The sequence below is a fragment of the Neovison vison genome, chromosome 3 (genome assembly GCF_020171115.1).
Source record: "Neovison vison isolate M4711 chromosome 3, ASM_NN_V1, whole genome shotgun sequence".
Lineage (NCBI taxonomy): Eukaryota > Metazoa > Chordata > Mammalia > Carnivora > Mustelidae > Neogale > Neogale vison.
Genome location: NC_058093.1, coordinates 105,727,059 through 105,748,761, shown reverse-complemented (window position 1 = coordinate 105,748,761; position 21,703 = coordinate 105,727,059). Strand labels below are relative to the sequence as shown.

The window sequence follows — 21,703 nt, the reverse complement described above, 5'->3', positions numbered from 1 at the left end:
AATACTCTCTAGCTCCATCCCTGTTGTTGCAAATGGCAAGATTTCATTTGTTTTTTATGGCTGAGTAATACTCCATTGTGTATCTATTCGACATCTTCTTTATCCATTCATCGCTTCCGTAATTTGATTATTCTAAATAATGCAGCAATAAACATAGGGGTGTATGTATCTATTTGAATTAGTGTTTCTATAGCTTTTGGGTAAATATCCAGTAGTGGAATTACTAGACTGTATGGTATTTCTGTTTTTAATGTTTTGAGGAACCTTCATATTGTTTTACGCAGTGGCTGCACAGTTTACATTCCCACCAATGGTGCATGAGCATTCCTATTTCTCCACATCCTTGCTACCACCTGTTGTTTCTTTTGTTTTTTGATTTTAGCCATTCTGACAGGTGTAAAGTGGTATCTCATTGTGGTTTTAATTTTCATTTCCTTGTTGATGAGTGATGTTGAGCTTCTTCTTTTTTTTTTTTTTTTTTAAGATTTTATTTATTTATTTGTCAGAGAGAGAGGGAGAGAGAGTGAGCACAGGCAGGCAGAGAGAGAAGCAGGCTCCCTGCCGAGCAAGGAGCCCGATGTGGGACTCGATCCCAGGACGCTGGGACCATGACCTGAGCCAAAGGCAGCTGCTTAACCAACTGAGCCACCCAGGCGAGCTTCTTTTTATGTGTCTTTTGGCCATCTGAAAGTCTGTGTTGGAGAAATATCTGTTCACATCTTCTCTCCATTTTTTAATTGGATTATTCTTTTTTGGGAGGGTATTGAGCTGTAGCAGTTCTTTATATATTTTGAATACTAAGCTTTTATTGAATATGTCACTTGTACATATCATCTCCCATTTGGTAGATTGTCTTTCGATTTTGTTGACAGTTTCCTTTGTATGCAGAAGCTTTTTATTTTGATATTACCCAATAGTTGATTTTTGCTTTTGTTTACCTTGCTTCAAGAGACATCTAGAAATATATTGTTACAGCTAATGCCAACAATTATTGCCTATGTCCTCTTCTAGAATTTTTATGGTTCCAGGTCTCCTATTTAGGTCCTTAATCCATTTTTTTGATGTTTTTCTTTTTTTCAAGAGGGAGAGAGAGAGAGACATGCACACACAGAGGGGAGAGGGAGAGGTGAAGAGGAATAGGGAGAGCGAGAGAATGAGAAAGAAAATCTTAAGCAGGTTCCATGCTCAGTGTGAAGTCTGACATGGGGCTCTGTCTCACAACCCTGAGATCATGACCTGAGCTTAACTGACGAAGTCACCCAGATTCCCTAGTCCTTAATCTGTTTTGGGTTTATTTTTGTGTATGCTGTGAGGAATTGGTCCAGTTTCATTCTTTTGCATGTAGCTGACCAGTTTTCCCAGCACCATTTGTTGAAGAGACTGTCTCTTCCTGTTGTGTATTCTTGCCTCCTTTGTCAAAGATTAATTGAACACATGATCATGGAATTATTTTGGGGCTCTTTATTGTGCATTGATCTATGTGATAATTTTTGTGCCAGTACCACACTGTTTTGAGTATTACAGCTTTATGTAGTGTATCTCGAAATCTGGAATTGTGATACCTCTAGTTTTGTTGTTCTTTTTCAAGATTACTTTGCTTATTCGGGGATTTTGTGGTTCCATACAAATTTTAAGATTATTTGTTCTAGTTCTATGAAAAATGCTGTGTTGATATTTTGATAGGGATTGCATTAAACATAGAGATTGCTTTGGGTAGTGTGGACATTTTAACAATATTTGTTCTTGGGGCGCCTGGGTGGCTCAGTCGGTTAAGCATCTGCCTTCGGCTCAGGTTGTGATCTCAGGGTTCTGGGTCCTGCTTCAGTGGGGAGTCTCTTTCTCCCTCTGCCTATTTTTTTTTTTTCTCCCTCTGCCTATTTTTTCTTGCTTCTTGAGGTAGACCTATATTCTAAAAACTTCTCTCCTAGACCAGCTTTTACTGCAGCCCAAAGATTCTGGACTGTTGTATTTTCATTTTCATTTGTCTCCATGTATTTTTTTTTTATTTCCTCTTTGATTTTGTGTTTGACCCACTCATTGTTTAGGAGCACATTATATAACTTCCATTTATTTGCAGTCTTTCCCAATTTTTCTTGTGGTTGATTTCTGATTTCATAATGTTATGGTTGGAAAAGATGCATAGTCATAGTAGGAGTTTGATCTTTTTCAATTCATTGAGACTTGTTTTGTGGCCTAATATGTGGTATATTCTGGAGAATGTTGTGTATGCACTTGAAAAAAAATGTGGATTTTGTTATTTTGGAATGGAATGTTCTGAATATATCTGTTAGATATGATATCTGGTTCAATATGATATTAAAAGTCACTGTTGCCTTGTTGGTTTTCTCTTTGGATGATCTATCCATTGATGTAAATGGGTTGTTAAAGTCCCTTGTTATTATATTACTATGGATTACTTGTCTTTGTTTCTTATTAGCTGTTTTATATATTGGGATGCTCCCATTTTGGGTCCTTGAACATTTATAGTTGTTACATCTTCTTGTTGGATTAGTCCCTTTATGATTGTATACTGCCTTTTGTTTTGTTTTGAAAGATTATTTATTTAGAAAGAGAGTGTGAGTGGGGGGGAGTACAGGGAGAGAGGGAGAGAGGATCGCAAGCAGGTTTCATGCTCAGCACAGTGTCTGATGTGAGGCTCAATCCCACAACCCTGAGATCATGACCTGACCAAAACCCAAGAGTCAGATGCTTAACCGACTGAGCCACCCACGTGCCCCAGATTGTATACTGTTTGAAAGTCCTATTTTCTCTTTTATAAGTGTTGCAGTTCTGGCTTTCTTCTCACTTCATTTGCATGGTAGATGCTCTTCTGCCCCTTCACTATCAATATGTATGTTGTGTCTTTAGCTCTGAGTCTCCTGTAGGCAGCATATAAATGGGTCTTGGTTTTTATCCATTCTGTTACCCTGTGTTGTTGGATTGGAGGGCTCAGTCCATTTACATTCAGAGTAGTTACTGATAGGTAGGTACTTACTGCCATCTTATTTGTTTTACAGTTGTTTATGTGGTTCTTATCTGTTCCTTTCCATTCTAGCTTTCTTCTCTCATGGTTTGCTGACTTTCTTTAGTGGTATACTTGGTTTTCTTTCTCTCTCTCTCTCTCTCTTTTTTGTATATGTATTACTGGTTTTTAATTTACATATGCCATTTTATGCATATGGCATCTAAAGTTGATGGTTGCTTAAGTTTGAACCCATTTTTTATTCATCTCTTTCCACATTTTAGGTATATGGTGTCATACTTTATATCCTTTTAACTTGTGAATCCCTTGACTGATTTTTATAGCTATACTTAATTTTACTGCTTTTATGCTTCCTCCTTTTCTTACTTCTGCTTATGGCCTTTCCTTTCCACTTAGTGAGCCCACTTTAACATTTCTTATAGGGCTGGTTTTGGGGTTATGAATTTCTTTAACTTTCATTTGTCTGGAAAACTCTTTATCCAGCAAGGCTATCTTTCAGAAGAGGAGAGAGAATATTCTTGGCTAAAGGGTTCCCTCCCATGCCCAGCACTTTGAATACATCATGCTACTCCCCTCTGGCCATAAAGTTTCTGAAAAATCAGCTGATAGGGACGCCTGGGTGGCTCAGCTGGTTAAGCAGCTGCCTTCGGCTCAGGTCATGATCCCAGCGTCCTGGGATCGAGTCCCACATCCGGCTCCTTGCTCGGCAGGGAGCCTGCCTCTCCCTGCCTCTCCGCCTGCCTCTCTGTCTGCCTGTGCTCGTGCTCTCTCCCTCTCTCTCTGACAAATAAATAAATAAAATCTTAAAAAAAAAATCAGCTGATAGCCTTAAGGAGTTTCCCTTCTGTGTAACTATTTTCTTTTACTGCTTTTAAAATTCTCTCTTTATCACTATGTTTTGCTATTTTAATTACTGTGTCTTGGTATGGACCTCCTTGTGTTGTTTTTGTTGGGAGCTCTCAATGTCTCCTGGATCTGGATTTCTTTTTTCTTCCCCAGATTTGGGAAGTTTTCAGCTATTCTTCAAGTAAATTTTCTGCCCCCCTTTCTCTCCCTTCTCCCCTGGGATAACTTATAACATACAGCAAGTGTTACTGTGCTTGATGGTGTTGCTGAATTCCCTAAGTCTGTTTTCATTTTTTGTTATTTTTTTTTCCTTTCTCCTCTTCAGTTTGATTGCTTCCCATTATTCTGTCCTCCAGTTGCTGATCCATTCTACTTCTCTAGTCTATTGTTTATTCCATCTATGGTATTTTTAATTTAGTTATAGAGTTCTTCATCTCTGATTGGCTTTTTTAAATGTTTTCTGTCTCTTTATTAAGGTTCTTACTGGGGTCCTCCACTCTTTTTTTAAAGTCCAGTGAGTATCTTTATGATCATTCCTTCGAATTCTCTATCAAGCATATTACTTATCTCCATTTTGCTTAGGTCTCTTGCTCTGATTTTTTCCTTTTCTTACACTGGGGAAATGTTCCTCTTCTTTGTCTAATTCTGTGTCTGTTTCTGTGTGTTAGGAAAGTCTGCTCTGCCTCCTGCCTTAAGAAGAAGAGGTCCCGTAGTGCCCTGCAGGGTGGTGTCCCCTGTTCACCCAAACTGGCACTTGCGGGGGGGGGGGGGTCTCCATGTGAGTTGCATGTGCCCTGCTGTTGTGGCTGAGCCACTTTTTCATTCAGTCTAGTCATCCGCAGTGGCTCTGCCTGTTGTGGGCAGCATTGGGTACCCATGTTGTTAGGGGGCCAGTCTGGGCCGGCCTGGGCTTGAGTCACATTCACATCAGGCATTTGCCAGAGATGCAGTAGCACCAGACTGCTGGGACTTTCTTTCTGCTATGCCCTGAGAAGCTTTCGTTGGTAGGTGGTGCCTACAGTTAGAGCTGCTGTCTGGATCCACAGTCCGCTGCTGGGGCCACAGTCCGGCTTGGGTGGGTGGTTATCTCCCCCCAACCCCCAAGTCAGGGGTCACTTTGCAGAGGGGCCAGTCCATCCCTGCCAGGGCTGCTCATACCTTGCCAAGCCTGTGGCACTGGTTTGGATGTGCTTCGGCCAAGGATCTGTTAGAGGGGAGAGGGACCCACAGTGCAGGCAGTGTTAGCAAGTTTTGCGTGGGTCTGCTCTGGCGGAAACCTGGATCCAAGGCCTAGCCGGAGGGGTTATGTCCGCAGGAGAAGGCAGGCATACAGGAGAAGGCAAGCTAGGTGGAAAGTGTTGGCATGGAGCTTGTTCCTACAGGTGTTCATGTGTCTGGGCAGAGGGTGGGGCAGGGAAATGGTGTCCACCAGCTCCTTTGTCCCTGGTGAAGTTTCCCCAGAATCTCCACCCCTCTGGCTCATGCTCTGATGTGAGTAAAGAAAGCTCCCTTGTGTATACCGCAGGTGTTTTTCCAAGTGCTGCTTCTATTGCAGTATCTCCAAGGGGTTGTTTGTCGTATTCTTTAAGCATGGGGACTCAGTTTCCTATTTCCCTCCTACAGATTTTAAAGTTTTAAAGTGTTAAGCCCTGCTGATTGTTAAGACCTCACAAAATTATGCCCCTCTGGTATTCATGTGGGTTCTCCATGCCTGGGGTGCTTGGTGTGAAGGTTTGATCCTCTCCCCTCCGTGTGTCCCCAGTATTTCTCTCTCCTATAGAAAGTTTGTGGGCTTGTTTAGCTCCCAACCCCATCTCTGTGCTCCCTGCCTTCTTCAGTGTGACCTTTTCTACATTTAGGTGTGCAGAGTCTGGTCTGCTAATCTTCAGATGTTTCTGGGTCATTTACACTGATGCAGGTGATACCTAGTTGTATCTGTGGGAAGAGATGAGTTTAGGGGCCTCCTACTCTGCCATCTTCCCCCGAAGTCATCCACAATTAATTCTCGACTCTCATCCTGGCGCCCGACATTCGTCCATTCCAACCAGGAAGATGTTCCAAGCTGCTCTTGGCAGGCCAGGTATAACTCTTAGATCCTTAAAGGAGTTTCACTCATCTCACAGTTCTTTTTGATCTCCCGGTATCAGAAAGTCAGCAGTTTTCTCTTTATTTGGGTTGGTGTTGGTACGTTTCACATCATCATGGTAAAAGGTAGGATTATGGCAGAATTCTTGAAGAAGGATGTCTCTTAATTTAAAGATTCATTCTTTGCCATTTTTAGTTCTTTCGAATTAGAGGTGCCTGTTATTCCTGGTGAGTTAAAATTGGAGAACTAGATGATGGTGGTTTGCCACCCAGTTTTGAATGTTACATATTCTGAGAAACTGTACAGCATACTAATCATTTTATTAGTGACATTTTAATGAAGTACTTTTGGGAGTCCCATTCCATACTGCAGGGGGCAGAGAGTACACAGAACCGTTCCTCCTGGAGGTAAAATTTTCATCTGCAAATACCTCGAATCTACAAGATAGTCATGCATTCTTTTATCTCTTGGTTATTGTATCCTCTTTATTTGGTGATAATTTTGGAATTTAGAGGTAGAAAATGGAAGGGGGGTTTAATGTGAGGACACATGACTAGAACAGTCATGTGTTAAGAACTAACACATAGCCTCGTGTATTTATCCATTCCCCTCCTCGCTCAACATCTGCCTCTTAGCGGGTACACACTAAACTGTTACTGAATGAAGGAATGAGGCAAAGACTGAGCGGGCCATAAGATGGTAACTTACTCTTTGTTCTGTGAGACTAACTCATTGCAGCCTTCTCTCTTTTCTTAAAAATCTGTTAAACATTCAAAGAGACACTTTAATAACTTCCTCTCAGCCAGGGCAGAACATAAACTAAAGAGAACAGCTATTTATAAAATTGTCACATGATTTTATAAATTTGTTCATGTTGCATAGCAGAACTTGAAAAAAACATTATGTTTAGTTACAGAAATGTGATGCAGGTGGCCTCTGCAGTATTCTGATGATTATTACCTCATAATTTCCATAGAAACTACTCCCCGCCATGGAAAGGTAGAGGCTTGTAGCCTTGTTCCTTGGGTTGCTAAAAGGTTGAGCTAAATAAGTATGAAGTAAGAAGACTCAGCCATTATCTTAAAAACTTGGGGTACTTAGGTGGGGGCAGCTAGTGGAGGGCAGGGAGACCCTGGGACAGAGGTAGAAGTTAGGAGAGTGGCGGGGAAGGGAGCTCAGATTTCTCAGCTGCGTGTTGGTTGACTCACTGGGCACAAGTGCCAGTCTGAAGTTCTCACACTTGTTTTCATCCACATAAAACTACGTGTTAATGATTGTTACTGCTTTCTCTTCTGAATGTCTAGACATATATCAGTATTAGCCGAAACAATAAAGAAGGGAATACATGATGCGGATTCTGAAGCAAGGATAGAAGCCAGAAAGTAAGTGTTAACTGTACACCACTTGTGTTTAAATTCACTCTTTTTAAGTTTCAGGTGTTATTTAGATTGTGTTATTAAAAACTCATTAAATTGCATGAATATGTTTCATTGATGGTGACTTTGAAATATGACCTCAAAAGGCCATGTCACGCTATTTCTCTGCATTTTTGTTTAGAAGGTTCAGGTGCCCAGGCCTGAAAGACTGACCGATAGTATCTGAATATAAACAGGACTGAGGGATGCAATAGCATGCTCATTTTTAAATTTATGACAAATGATTATGTGAATCAGAAAAGCACTTGTGTGCGCACTCAGCATATTTTCTTCCTCATGAGGCTCTGTTAGGAGCCAGGTCATAATCCAAAGAGACCTTTTGCTTTCCTGGGAAAAATCGCAGTCCCAGAGATCCTTCCCCTGTTGACGGTCTCTTTGCAGGTTTCAGGTGGCTGCCGGGGAAGGTGTGCAGGTGGTGAGGGGCAGGCGGGTTGAAGAGATGCTGGGGATTCCTGCAGCGCATTCCTGCAGCGCTGACTTGCAGTTGCCAGGCCATTCGCAAAGCACTTCTGCCATCAGGCGGGTCACGCTCCGGTCACAAGGCAGTGACCATGCATTCCGTGCCTCCCGGGAGTAATTTTGTCACTGTGACTGTAAACGCCAGGAGTCAGATGCTGAGACTTAGGCCGTCCTGGGCCGTGTGTAGAGGAGTGCTGTGAGTGGTCTGTGCTTTCATAACGACCAGCTCTTGTACCAGACACAGGTAGCCTCTTTTCTCACTCACCTGGAATATTAACGTCTCACTTAGTGGCAGCGGTACCTTCTGACCAGGTCCCTGTTGCTCTTGGACTGCTCTCTCCATTAAATTCTATTCCCCTGATTTCTGAGGCTTTCGGAGGACCTCACCGAAACACTCAAGAGCTTACCACAGTCTCAACTCAGCTAGTTCCTGCAAAACGAGTGACGTAGTTAGTTGCTCACAACTCTTAGGAATGGAGTTGGCAGTGACATACATAGGCTGTTTATATCCTCATATGCATTCTTCCCCTTCCCAATTTTTTCTAGTTCTCTCGTCATGCCTGCAATATAAATTTCAAGTAGCTCAGAACATCTTTGTGCCTCTCTTGTGCATGTTGTCTGAGGCGCCTGTAAATACTTCTGATTGATGAGGGTCAAATCACTTTTATAAAAGCTGCCATGGATGAGCCCTGTCCGTATTGTGAACCTGGACATTTTAGCTCCACTGTCCCGAAGGCTCCCCAGTCTTGCAAGTTAGTCCCTTTAGTTTCCTTTTTATAGGGGAGAATGAGATGCAGAGAAGCCCAGGAACTTGCCCCATGTCAGAGGAGCCAGTATAATGTGGTCAGGGTCCATCCCAGGCTGCCTTTGTCCACCCTCCCTCACCTGGTGCTGCTCCTAGGGGCGCTGAATCGCAGAGCGCAGTCCTTGACCACCTTGCGTGGGGGGCCACGGAGCTTGGTGGGAGCCCTGTGCGATCCTGACTGCGGCACACTGCGTGTCTCCCCTAGGTGCTACTGGGGTTTTCACAGTCACTTCAGCAGAGAAGCAGAGCACCTGTACCACACCCTCGAGTCCTCCTACCAGAAGGCCCTGCAGTCCCACCTGAAGAACTCCGACAGCATCGTGTCTCTGCCGCAGTCCGACCGCTCATCCTCGAGCTCTCAGGAGAGTCTGAAGTAAGCACTTTAGCCATCCTTTTCATTCGTGGGAGAGTTTGTGTGGAAGGATTTGCTAGATGACACACATTCCAGCTGTGTGTTTTTGTTTTTGTTTTTTTAAATGTGTACGTGCCTGTTTTAGTCCCCCCCCTCCCCCCCCAGCCCTTGTTCAGATGGGCTCTGCTCTAGGTAAGATGCTGTGGAGAATGGTAGGGAAAAGGCGGCCTCGGTCTCAGCAGTAAGTAGTGTTGAGCTAAATTTATAAGGCAGCCCTAGAAGATAGGCTTGGAGTGAAATAAGTGAATTATTCACAGGGTCTTCTAGGAGAATATGAGTGTTCACTTGGAGATGGGTCTGGAAAGGGGGAGGGTGTTAGAAATCTGGGAGTAAATGTATTATCGTCCTCACTCTGGATTTCTAACTTCTGTCTTGAGTTAGGACTTCTCTCTAGATGTTTGGAAGATAGTCTGAAATAGAATGCTAAAGCTTCGTCTGACGTCAGGGGTTTATAAGATTGTGGTCCCAATTACCCTAGAAATGCAGAAGACTCTGAAATAATTCTTTCGTTACCGTAGTTTCCTGCTGTCGACTATACTTGCGTGAACACGGCGGAAGCGCACATTTGATAATAACTAACATGCATGTACGTTTATTTTCAGCCGACCGCTCTCTGCCAAAAGAAGTCCTACTGGAAGCACCACCTCTAGAGGTAAGACTGAGTGCCATGGTGATGGCCATCTTGGGGCAGCCTCTGTTTCTGTGCAGCGGAGGCTGCTCCGCCACTGACAGGGGCCCTTCAGATTTGCAGAGCCTTCTGCTGTCGGTGCTCTGGCTGTGCCCAGCACAGCTCCACTGCCCTTGCGGCCCAGAGCGGTGAGGAACATGTGGAGAAATGCAGCCCTGGGACCTTTCCACTTGTTCCGGTCACTGGACAGGAGAGTGAGGACAGCTGGTGACACCTCGAGCGGCAGCAGCAGCAGTGTGGTGGCTGTTAGAAGTGGGAGAGTAGAATGTTCCCCGAGAGCAGGAGGGTAATTGGAGTCAGGGTGCCTGCTTAGGCCGCAGGGTGAGAGACTGGCCAGATGTGCGTGCTTTTTCATTACCTCATTCCTCATATTAACCAAAAAGAGGGGCTGTTGCTTTGGGGTTTATAGTCTTTGGTTACAAGAAAACAAATGGAATGGGTATGTTGGTTGTAGTCACTTAATTTCCTTCAGCGCTGGCTGAACTGTCTTCAGTGACCAGGAGAAACAGTGTGTCATTGCTTATGCACCCCAGCCTTTGTTAAAACTTGCTAAAGAAGCTTAACTTCTTTACTCTGACTCAGTTAAGTATCCCAGCTCTTGATTTCAACTCAGGTCTTGATCTTAGGGATGTGAATTCAAGTCCTATGTTGGGCTCCATGCTGGGCACGGAGCTTACTTTAAAAAAAAAAAGAAAAAAGAAGAAGAAAACTTAAGAAGAGCAAAACAAATTTTAACAATGCATGTTTACAATTCTAGTGTAGTCCTTACTGATGTTTCCTTCCTTACCACTCAAGCTTCTACAGTTAGTACCAAATCCGTGTCAACGACTGGGTCCCTCCAGCGGTCTCGAAGTGATATTGACGTGAATGCAGCAGCCAGTGCCAAGTCCAAGGTGTCATCCGCCTCGGGCGCTACGCCTTTCAGCTCTGCAGCGGCCTTGCCTCCCGGGTCATACGCATCCTTAGGTAACCAGACTCCCACCTCCTTCCTCCTGCAGCTCTGCTGTTAGAGATTACAGTTAGCCCTGCTCAGATTTATTTAACAAATTATAAAACACAATCACTGAGGAGATTCTCACTGTTCCAGGGCTGATATTTAAGTATAAGTAGCTCTGTGTGTTTACTGCTGATTCCCAGCCACCCTTTGTTGAGTGTTCCCTTTCTCTGGAGCATCGTCCCTTTTAGTGACGAGTAAGTACCTGTGGGCTCACACAGTGTGTCACATCCTTCAGCTTCACTTCTCCCTTCATGGCAGCCCAGCCAGCACCTGCGCCACCTCCCATATTGCCAAACTGGCTTTTACCCCCTCGTGCCATTGGTGGGGGAGAGTCAGAGGGTTTAGTGAGGGAGTCACCAAAGACCGTTGTAGTTAGGTGTATCCCAATTTAAGAATACGACTGGGGTGGCACAGGTGTGGGGTGCAGGGACCCCAGCAGGGGGCACCTCTAGAGAAATGTGGTGGATTCCGTAGAACAGGGTTGGTCTTCCATGTGTCACCTTGGGAGGACAGAGTACTTTAACAATGGCCAAAGGATTTTTAAAAAACTATTTTTAAAACAATTCATATCTGACAGAATGGAATGTCATTTTTTCCGCAGACAACTGAACACCTGATCACTGGTTATATTTTATTTTTGTTAGAGCAAAATCATTCAAGCCAAAATCTGGGGACTTTGCTGGATGGGTTTTATTTTGCATTTTATGGAAATTGAATACATACAGTTTAAGCTTCATGGAAAATTGAGATTGAATCACTTATGTGGTTTACAAACCAGTTCCGAAGTCATTTCTGAAACTAATGTTCTGAGCATGGAAGCCGAGTGAGAGAGCACCGAGAGGTGATTACGGGCCTGCCACTGATTAGCTTGGTAGCCTTGAATGGGCCTTGCAGTCTCTGAAGCTGGTTTCTCCACCTAATTAGTTGTGGTAATAGTCACCCAGCTCAGACACATGCGAGGGATCAATGAATGGATATAAAAGTCCTTTGTAAACTATTTTCCTGTAAGGTGAAAGAAAACCAGATTGTGCTAGGACCATTACAGTGAGAAAGGCCTGTGTTCTGGAACATCAAGTCAGTTAAGTCAGTCTTGTTTTCTCGAGGGAGATACCTCAGACACAGGTACCTTTTGATTAAAAAACCCACTGAGTGTTCTTGCTTTCTAGCATTTTAGTACTGTGGCATCACCCCGGAGTGTTAGGACGTTAGATTGGTAGGTAGTCGTGGAGTAAGGGGGAAGTCAGAATGACTCTCTCCCGGGTAGAGTAGCTCTGTTTGCTTTCGGTCAGTTCTGAGTATGTACCCCGTGTTTCAATACATGTGATCTGCCTTGAGTGTTTGTCATCAGTATTTGTTTCATCGCTTAAAAATTTGAGTAAAACCCATCTTTTAGAGTACTCAGTAGTCTTTGTTTCTCTGTGCGTATTTGGGATATTTTAATAGGGACCATGTAGACTTCCCCCCGGTACTTGTAACAGCACTCAGGTCTTTTGGCCTGATGATACAGAATTGACCTCTTAAAACCCTGAGGATAAATTTTCAGCCCCGCATTAGCTCTTCATATCACAAGACTGGAATAGTCCATTCTCTCCCAAGAGTGTGACTCCCCCTGCTTGCCTCATGTTTTGAACCACAAAACAACCAAACCCCTAGAAATTTAACATAATCCTACTGAGGAATTGTTACGATTACTACTTGGGGTGGTACGTTACATCTGTACAGAAGTGTAGCATCAAAGCTGACAATCCTTTTCCGAACTTCTAGAGTCCAGACACGTGAGGGAAGATACGGAGTCCGTAGGCCTTGACGCAGGTACCCCACTGTACAGCTTCTGCTGCTCACTGTGTAGTTGGGATAGGCGTCATTGCTAGAGCCAGCTTCTGTCAGCTTCCTACTCGCCTCTGTTCTTTGGGTGACTCTTCAGTACTTTAGTGTTTGGTTTCTCCCCTTCACACTGCTGGTACTTGGTTCTACGAGAAGGAAACTCTGAAGAGGATGAGGGTTGGCTAAAACAGAAAATCAACACCTTACCAACCAAGGGGCTACCCTGGGTTGCCATGTTTCGTTTTGTTTTCCAAAAGCCAAAAGCCACATTATACTAAAGCTGATTTTAATACAAGGCACACTTATTCGCTTCAGAATCTGCTTTGCTGTTGAACTTGTTTCTTTTTTAGTTTTATTTTAAATTGTACTTTTGCTTTTTTAGTAGCTAATAACATTCTGCTTTTTAATTTTTTTACTGTTACTAACTGTTCCCTGTTATCCCTTCCCTTGTTTTTTAATTTGCTTAAAGACGGTACTTCCACTAAAGCGGAGGGTAAGCGGTTTGTTTCTGTGATTGAGGTGTGTCTCGCCTTTACCCGTCCTCTGTGCTCACTGAGTGTTGCCTGGTGCCCACTCGTCCTCACCGAGGTCCCTGCATGACACGTTGCACGTTCCCCCTACTCTTCTTCATTCTGTTTCCCCGGCTCTTTGCCTTTCCTCGACCTGAGTTCTCCTTTCCTCCCTTGTTCTGTCATGGTTCTGGTGATTTTGTCACTCAACGTGTGCTATATGTGGTTTCCGGCGCCCAGCCCACCCCGGCCAGGAGCATCGCCAAGACTTTGTGTGCTGCCGTCCCGTGGGCTGCTCGTCTCAGATTTTGTTACTCCCCAAGCATTCCCTTTGTAACGCTTTTTCTTTCTCTCTACTTTTGTACTTCTGTGGGCCTCTCAGGATTTGCCTTTCCTGTTTTGAAAATAAATTCAGTGTCATTATTTAGGTGAAAGGCTGGTAACGGTTTCAGGTAATTTACAGAAATTTTAAACAATGCTTTTCTCTTCCCTAAAGATGCTACTGAATTATGCGATGTCATTTTTATTTGTGTCCCTGACACATACCCCATTCATCCATCGACACTTGTTCTTCTGCTCGCCAGCTGTGTATTAAATGCATTCCATGTGCTGTGTTCGGCGCTATACACAGGATCTAGCATGGAGAAAGAAAAACACGCCTCCAGATCCACTGTGGTTTCTTTTTATGCCATTCTCCAGAAATTTTTCCTGATTTTACATTCTCTTTTGACTTTTAGACCTAATCATATCAGTTTGTACAGGTCTTTCATTAGCACATGCTAGACGAGACGAGACCATCCCTTTGCACAGTCTGGCTGGAAAGCAAGATAATGCCTCAAGTAACAAATTTAGAGGAACCTCATCTGCTTCAGTGGCTTAGACCCACAAACCCGCACCGTAATGATTTAACAATTAGAAGCTGCTTGTTTACTTTCATACATTATTTAGCTGTTCTAAAAAGGTAGCCTGCAAAGTGGAGTGGTGCTATCTTTATACGTGTAGTTCATGATACTTTTAATCGATATACTACTTCCTCAGGGTACCTCCTTAAGGAAAAGTTAGGAATGGAGTTTTTTTAAAGGATGAGCATAACCTCAAGGTCTGTGTTCTTCGAACTGAACCTCATCACAAGAATTACTTGCAGCTTGCTAAAGGAACAGAGTCCTGGGTCCTTCCTCCTGAAGTCCTGATTAAGTTTGGAAGGAACAATAGAATCTGAATTTTCAGTAAGCCCTGCAGGGTGATTCTTCGGGGTGGACAAGTGTGAGAAGTGAAAAGTTCCCAAATGAAAAATGGACAAGAAGCCTGTCACGATGAGGACCTCCTTCATGAGAGTAGCAGACTCTTGGGGCTGAGTGTGACTTCCTGCATTTTTTAGCCCATAACGAGTAATTGTACATTTCTCCTTCCCAAAGAAATGATCCTACGTTATTTCTTCAACCTAGATGAAAGAGGAGTGAAGTGTGGAATTCTGGAATGTAGATGGAATGGGAGGACGGTCCGAGGGAGATTGTTTTTTTTTTCCAGATGTTTGTATTTTATACGCTTATGTGACAGAGTTGAAATCAGCCTGCTGTTTTCCCCAGCGCTGGGAATTTTTCACCTTTCTTTCTTTTTATCAGTTTTTTTCTTACCAGTGCAGAGCAAGGTCAGAAGATTGCCTACCCAGTTACTGTGCCAGAGACCAAGGACGAGGCGTGTCTTTCTGGTTTTTGCCATAGGGAAGGTGGGAGAATGAGATGGGGCCCCTTCGTTGTATCAGGTTCAGAATCCCATGGAAGATAGTGAGGGGAGCTGGTGAGCCGTGTTCCCTGCGTCCAGGTTCACGCAGGCTGTCAGGGGCGGGACATCAGGCCTTCCGCCCTCGGTGCCCACGAGAGGGAAGGGTCAGAGTGCGGGGGACTGCCTGCTCCAGCACACCTAGCACTCTGGCTGTGAGGCAGTGAAACCTAGCCCTGCTTGGAAATCCACACACGGGTCTTAGAAAAAGGCATGAAACATCATGACTCTCAGGAAAGAGTAAATACCATGTGGTCCTGAGTTTCCTGTCTGAAGTTTTGGAATCCTTACGGGCCTTTTTAAAATTTGTTAATAGTAATAAGCTTGGGAAGCATTTTCCTGTCTACTTCCTGAGACCAGAAGAGACAGGTGCTTTCATTAGTAGGAGACAGAGATATGACTGGGAATCAGTCGTTGGATGCTCTAAATTCAAAATTCATATTTGAATTCTGGCCACTTCATTAGTGGAGGTATGGAGCAAATACATCTCCTGTGGGAGTTTCTTTATCATACCCAACAAATAGCCTTGTTTACATTTACAACTAGTCAGAAAATACTTTTTTGTGAAGAACCCATAGAAACTCATCTTGTGGATGAAAGTTTATTTCCAGGTTATCTTTGTGTAATTTGGGGGGATTTAGAAGGACGCATTTATGTTGTTGGTTCTGCTGCTCGTGGAAAGTCTGTGATGGGATGCTTCGGCTTTGAGTCCCATCTAATACTCAAGATTTTTAGTTAGTATGGTTTAGGAAATGCCCTATTCATATTTTTTCCTGGAACACATAATTTTAAATGAAGGGTTACTGGGCTTGAGTGACCCATGGGAGCTGATGACCTACTGATCACATCAGAGCATAGATGATCATACATTATTAAGTCAAAGATGGTTTTGAGATTACAAAATCAAGATAACCATATAGCCTTGTCTGCTCTTCAGGGGAAGGAACTTAGATTTTAGTTCACTTTTACTGGTACATAAAACATTTGGTATTGCTACATATTTATCCAAGAGCTCTGAATTTTAAATGACTGACTTTTTCTTACACAGTGAAAAAAAAATAGGTGTCTGTTGGAGTAAAAGAGTATTAAGGTTCTTTTAGTTTAATCTTTAAAAAAATGAGGAAAATTTCCTTTGGGGGAATGATACTTGTAGGTAACAGAATTTGTAAGGGTTTGACTGCTTAGATTTTGGTTTTATCAAAATTGCCACCTATGAGTAGAGGTTGGTTTATTTGTGCCCTGAAGCCATGAATTTGAAAAGCAGATACGTATGCTAAAAGGCTCCAGTGTGATGAATGGAGATTTACATACAAGACCATTTAATCTTTATAACCTCTAAATTGAGAATTGCCTGAAATTCCGTAACATAAGGGGACAGAAACCCTAGTGACATGAGGCTGTCTGATAAGTGATTTTTTTAAAAAATTGCCTTAGATTGAATGTAGGAAAACCAGACCTACAAGTTAAACTGGGTGCACAGGTTTCCTTTCCTATTTTGAGGGCTCTTCTAGAAGAATGGTGGTGTGGTTGAGAGAAATTCTTCAGGAGCTCTTTTAAAAAGCTACTCAATATGGATGTTCTGTCTTCATTCCGTGAAAGTCAAAGGCTGTTCTCTTTCGGCTCTTTGTTTTCTTCTGGGTCTGCTTTTCTTTGGATGGATGTGTTTGTTGCTTTTCCATCTCCAGAATTATTTTTTTCCTGTTGGTTAGTTCTCTAATACCTCATATTTCTATTTCTCTTATATACCTTTTTTTTCTGTCATGTCTACTTTCTATCTCTGTCGTGACATAATATGAGTGAATAGGAATGTTAGTAACAGGTCATAATATAGAACTGAAGTATATTTTTACTCTGTTGCATTTGTTGAGTAGATTTTGTTTTTCTTAAAGACCATGGAGTATTTTATATCATTTCTTTAAAACATATAATGGCACTTACAGTAGTTCACCAAATTAATAAACCCTCTCCTTACAAAAGAAAGCTATATCTGACTACAACACAACAGAGACCCTTTTAAATCCCCAAAATTGATTTTAAGGGTGCCCTGAGGTCTTAGTGACTCATGTGAGTCCCTGTGGCAGAGAAGAAAGAAGCCGTTGTGTTTCCCCCAGGTCAGAGGTAAGGTTGGCATTGAGCTGGCATTGTCTAACTGCTATAGATCCATGAAAGGGTAGACTAGGAACAAAAGCTCTTTATCTTCAGGTTGACATGGTATCTCTTAACTTTGTCCTAGCCAGAGGGGAAAAAACCAATCTCGCCTCATTTGTAACTGAGCTCTCTTCTCACTGAACTGTGGTTTTAGTTCTCGTTATCTGTGGTGTCTGGGAAACCCCAGCCTGGTGAATTAAAGTGGTCTGGGCTTATAGCCCCCAAGCGTGCTGGACAGGAGCAGTGAACTTCTGTAAAGGAAGGCACTCAAATCTGGTTCCTCAGGATTCCCACAGATTAAAACATGTCAAATGTGAGCTCATAATTGGTGATTACATCTATAATGAGTGAGAACAGCAGAGGAAAAGAATACAAATGCATTTAATCCTTCAAGACTTCAGCGTCTTTTATGTAATAGGAAATTATTACAGTTAAATGCTTAAAAGAAATAAGTTTGCATTTTTAGCAATATGTAGAATTCAGTAGTCTGACTGACCACCCTCCTCATTGAGAACACATCACTGATCTGGGATAAAAGCCATGAACCTATACATCTCCAGACCTAAGCAGAAACTGGAACCCTAGCAAGAGGGGGGAAATCTGGTTTGCAGCCCGAGATTTTTGTCTGAATGTCTGAAATGATGTTGGCCATTTCCTTTGATGGGTATGCAGGTTATGAAGGACAAGAGGTAAAGTGGAGCCTACCCAAGACCTGATCATGACTGAGGAACAGAAAGTTAAGTCCACTAAACTAGGAGGGAATTTTTGCCCATTTCTCAACCTTGATATTGGGTAGAGGGGGGCAATAATCTTCCCTCAGAATTTGCAACCATAAATTGCACTTTTATGTAGTTTTTGGATCAGAATTTACACTTTGTGGTCTGAAAACCCAAATAGATAAATCATATTAAAGTGGCTGTGGATTGCTTATGTCCACAAGACGCTAGCAGAAGCCAACATAAATCCTCATTGGAAGAATACAACTTCAGTTTGGATCTTAAAGAATTTCTATAAAGTTCCAAGAAGAGGAATCATTTCATTGTCTTAATATTTAAAGAAATAAAAAGAAATTTTGGGAAGACCAGCAAAGGAGTAAGAGACTATAAAGAATGACCAGGTAGGTTTTGAAGAATAAATGGATCTTCTAGAAATGAAAATACAGCAAACTATTAAAATGAACTCAGTGGGTAAATTGAGCAGCAGTATCATTGTAGCATAAGAGAATTCATGAATTCAAGACAGGAAAGTACTGTCCAGAGTACAGTGCGAAGGGTAGAGTTGAAATATGACAGATATAAAGTTATGTGGAACGTGGTGCAGACATTTAACAAAGAGAGAATGGGGCAGACAGTATTTGAAGAGGTGATGGCTGGGAATTCTTCAGAATCAATCAAAGACTCGAACCCACAAACTCCAATAACCCAGCAAATCCCAAGCAAGACAGACAAATGGTGAAATGGCAGAACACCACAGACTGAAAAAGAATGTATTAAAGCAGCCAGAAAGACAAAGCGACTACCCACAAAGGAAAGCTAGAGTTTACGTACAAATAAAACTGGGGAAATCTGGGTAAGATAGATGGAGCATATCACCATCCATGTCCTGCTCCTCATTTTGCACTGCAGTTTTTAAAGATGCTATCATACAGGGAATCTGGGTAAAGAGTACACAGGCTCCCTCTTAACAGCCTCTTCCATCTTACAGATGCATCAGAATCTACAGTTATCTCAAAATGAAAAGTTCAGTTTAAAAAGAGAGGGGTATTAAAGAGGGCACATGGGAAGAGTGCTGAATGTTCTATGCAAATAATAAATTGGAACACTTCATCAAAAACTAATGAAGTACTGTATGGTGACTAACATAATAAAAAAAATAAAGTTCAAACACATACAAAAAATAAGAGGTTTTCAAACTCCCGTCTCCCCAAAAGTATGATTTCACCGAAGCTGTTTTTAATAATGTTATTTTAATTTATGAGACCTTAAAAGATAGGAAAGCATAACCTTAAAAAACTAAGACAAAAGAAGGAAACAAAAGAGGCTAAAAGGAAAATGAAAAGACAAGTGTGATATAAGATGGTAAAAATAAGCTCACATGAGCTAAACTTTGCAGTTAAAATAGATTGTTAGACTTGATTGTTTTTAAAGATCCAGCTATGTGAAATTTAAAGGGACAAGCCTTTTAAAAGATAAGGCTGCAGATAGAATAAAAGACAAAGGATAAGAGCTGCAAAGTAAATGGAAGCTGTTGAAAATCTGTTAATGGGGCTCCTGGGTGTCTCAGTTGGTTAGGTGACTGTCTTTGGCTCAGGTCATGATCCTGGAGTCCCAGGATTGCGTCCTCCCTCCTTGCTCAGCAGGGAGTCTGCTTCTCCCTCTGACCCCCCTCTCATGATCTCTCATTCTCTCTCTCTCTCTCTCTCTCAATAAATTTTTAAAAATCTAAAAAAAATCTAGTAATAACAAAAAATAAGGTAAAACCTTTACTTTGAGACAAAGAGGATTCTATATAATAAAAATTAGTAGATCACAAAGATGTAATCATCCTGAATTTTAATGATTTTATAAAAATAGCGTCTGGGGCTCCTGGGTTAAAGCCTCTGTCTTCAGCTCGGGTCATGATCCCAGGGTCCTGGGATTGAGACCTCACATCGGGCTCTTTGCTCCACAGGGAGCCTGCTTCCTCCACTCTCCCTGCCAGCCTCTCTGCCTACTTGTGATCTCTGTCAAATGGGTAAATAAAATCTTAAAAAAAAAAAAAATAGCCTCAAAGTACACTGAAAAGCGTTTGCAAATTCACCTTTGTAGTGAGTGATCTACAAAAATATAAACTTCTAACTCTTTTCCTCCCTGGCTGTTTGAGGCTCAGTCACCATCATGAATGACATAGTAACTATCCAGACCAGGAAGTTCCATGACCGACCAACTATTTCAGTGGAACAGAAGGTCACTGATGTTCTTCATCCTGGAAAGGCAATGGTACCTAAGACAGAAATTTGGGAAAAACTAGTCAAAAATGTATCTATCAGACCACATCAGATGTCATCTTTGTATTTGGAATCAGAACCCATTTTGGTTGTGGCAAGACAGTGGGCTTTTGCATGATTTAGGATTCCTTGGAATATGCAAAGAAAAAAGGAGCCAGACACAGATTTGCAAGATGTGGCCTATATGAGAAGAAAAAAGTCATCAAAAAAACAATGAAAGGAATGCAAGAACAGAATAAAGAAAGTCAGGGATTCTAAAAACCATTGTTGGTGCTGGCAAAAAGAAGTGAGCTGGAGATTGGACAACAGGAGTAAAGATTTTGTGGTAACTGTCTGTGGGGATTGTGCAGATTTTTTATGAGAGGATTAATAAACTAAGAACTTTCATGTGTCTGAAAAATATACATATGTATATATAAATTTCTGAATATGTAACACATTCATGTAGTTCAAAGCTCAAAGATAGTAGGAGGTACACAATCTTATCTCTTCATTTGCCTAGTTACCACTTCTTTCCCTTCCACACCAGTCTAACAACTTTTTGTTTCTTTTCTATCAAGAGTTTCTTGGCATATAAAAGCAATATAAAAATCATATTTTCTTCCATTCTTAAAACCTAAAAGATAGCATATTTATACATACCATTCTGCATCTTGGTGATTTTTACTTAACATATCGTAAGATCCTTCCATATTAGGTTAGAGAGGGCATCCTCATTCTTGATTATCACTGTATTGCATTCCACTATGTGGATTACCTTACTCAGCCAGCCCCATTTTGATAGACACTGGGATTATTTGCAGAGTTTTGTTATTATAAACAATGCTGCCATGAATATAACCTCTTATATACTATCATTTTGTATGGGTGCAAGTATATCAGTTGCATAAACTAAAGTGGAATTGTTGGATTAAAAAGTGCATGCATTTTTAATTGTGGTGGATATTGCCAAATAACTTTTTACAGAGGCTGTACTAATTTCCACTCCCAGCACCAATGACAGTGCCTCTTTTCCTACACACTAGACTATCAGCGTATTCTTGGATTTTTGCCACTCTGATATGTAATCGATAAATGGCATTCTTAATATCATTTTAATTTTCTTACTGAGTGAGGCCGAACAATATCTCATATGCTCAAGAACTATTTCTATTGTCTGTTAACTGTCTTTTCCTAGCTTTTGTCCATTCTTTATTGGGTTGCAGCAGTGGTGTGCTGGAGCTGTCTTGAACTATTTCATGACAGCCATTTGTTAAATTTTTGGACATTTGGAATCTGGTTGATTTCATGTTAGTAGCCTGAAACTGGCCATGGTGGGGAATATTTACACCAGAGAAACTGGAAAACACTGATTGGTAGGAACCCTCCCCCACTGCCAGTTGTTAAACATTTATCAGCACAGGCTGGTTGGTGGACTTCTTATTGATTCCTAGAAACCTTTTATATGTTAAGGAAATTAGCCCTTTGTGATTTGAATTGCAAATAATTTTTCCTAATTTGTCCTTTTCCTTAACTTGTTCATAGTTTTATTCTTGTCATACTGAGATTTTGCAAAAAATTAAGCAGACTTCTCAGTTTTCTGATGGTTTTAATTTTGTCATAGCTAGAATGGACTTTTCCATTGTAAGTTACAAAGGATTTCTCCTATGTTTTCTTTTAGAACTTTTATGGTTTTGTGTTTTACATTTTAATCTTAGGTTCATTTGCTGTTTTTCTTGTTGTAAAGTACGAAATACAGATCCAGC

The 21,703-nt window shown here is 41.8% G+C and overlaps 1 protein-coding gene across 26 annotated transcripts in view; it reads left to right on the top strand.

Annotated features, from left to right (window-relative positions):
• CLASP1 (cytoplasmic linker associated protein 1) overlaps positions 1 to 21,703 on the top strand; it is a 269,463-nt gene that overhangs the window by 158,250 nt on the left and 89,510 nt on the right. For 11 of the 26 annotated variants that reach the window (XM_044242647.1, XM_044242645.1, XM_044242644.1 and 8 more), the window contains 5 exons: positions 7,220 to 7,297; positions 8,821 to 8,988; positions 9,630 to 9,679; positions 10,511 to 10,681; positions 12,477 to 12,524. In XM_044242647.1, the coding sequence (XP_044098582.1) occupies positions 7,220 to 7,297; positions 8,821 to 8,988; positions 9,630 to 9,679; positions 10,511 to 10,681; positions 12,477 to 12,524 (515 nt within the window). Of the gene's footprint in view, positions 1 to 7,219; positions 7,298 to 8,820; positions 8,989 to 9,629; positions 9,680 to 10,510; positions 10,682 to 12,476; positions 12,525 to 13,005; positions 13,030 to 21,703 lie in introns of all 26 variants that reach the window. The other 15 variants (XM_044242650.1, XM_044242649.1, XM_044242648.1 and 12 more) reach the window with 2 other exon arrangements.